Source organism: Capsicum annuum, unplaced genomic scaffold (genome assembly GCF_002878395.1).
Source record: "Capsicum annuum cultivar UCD-10X-F1 unplaced genomic scaffold, UCD10Xv1.1 ctg47865, whole genome shotgun sequence".
Taxonomy (NCBI): domain Eukaryota; kingdom Viridiplantae; phylum Streptophyta; class Magnoliopsida; order Solanales; family Solanaceae; genus Capsicum; species Capsicum annuum.
In genome coordinates this window covers 793-1,598 of record NW_025855540.1, presented here as the reverse complement: position 1 = coordinate 1,598, position 806 = coordinate 793, and the positions used below count along the sequence as shown (strand labels likewise).

The 806-nt window shown below is 36.4% G+C and overlaps 1 protein-coding gene across 1 annotated transcript; it reads left to right on the top strand.

Annotated features, from left to right (window-relative positions):
* The first annotated feature begins 64 nt into the window (after positions 1 to 64).
* Positions 65 to 553, top strand: LOC124892499 (receptor-like protein 12). Its single transcript, XM_047403780.1, has one exon. It carries the CDS (start codon positions 65 to 67, stop codon positions 551 to 553), a length of 489 nt encoding a protein of 162 aa, XP_047259736.1.
* Positions 554 to 806: the final 253 nt, after the last annotated feature.

Here is an 806-nt window from a genome sequence, read left to right as displayed (position 1 = left end):
CCTCACATTTCTTGTTTCTCTAGACTTGGGAAGCAACAAATTCCATGGAAATTTGCCTCAAGAAATGGCACATTTGCATCGACTTATGTTTCTTGATTTAATTTTCAACAGCTTCAGCGGGGAGGCTCCCTCTTGGGTTGGGTTTTTACACCAACTTCAAGTACTAAACCTTGGAAATAATGGTTTCACTAGTTCCATCCCTTCTTCATTTTCGAATATTTCCAAACTTGAGACTTTTAATCTGAAATTCAATTCCATAGAGGATCAAATCCCAAAAGTGATTGGAAGCCTTATAAACCTTAAAGTATTAAACTTGAGGGGTAACAAGCTCGTAGGCTTTATTCCTATATCTCTCTCGAATGTCTCAAGGTTGGAGACTATGGAGATATCTTATAATTCACTTCAAGGAAACATTCCAGAAGGTATCGGCAATCTTCACGACATGAAAGTGCTATCCATACAAGTTAATCAACTTACAGGTTCTATATCTTTCACAATTTTCAATATTTCAAGAATTGAAGTCATTGCACTTGCCATCAATAGCTTATCATGAAGCCTTCCCAATGGTTTATGCAATGGTCTCCCAATACTCAAAGGGTTTTATCTATCCAAAAACAAGCTTCACGGTCATATGACTACAAGCTTCTCAAATTGTTCACAACTTCAACTATTGGATTTATCAAAAAATGAGTTTGATGGATCAATACCGTAACACCCCGTAAAAGTTCGTGCGTTTATTAGCTCTTAGTAGCATGCATAATGAGCTAAGACAAGAAAAAAAATTTAAGTGTCAAAGAGACTTAGTC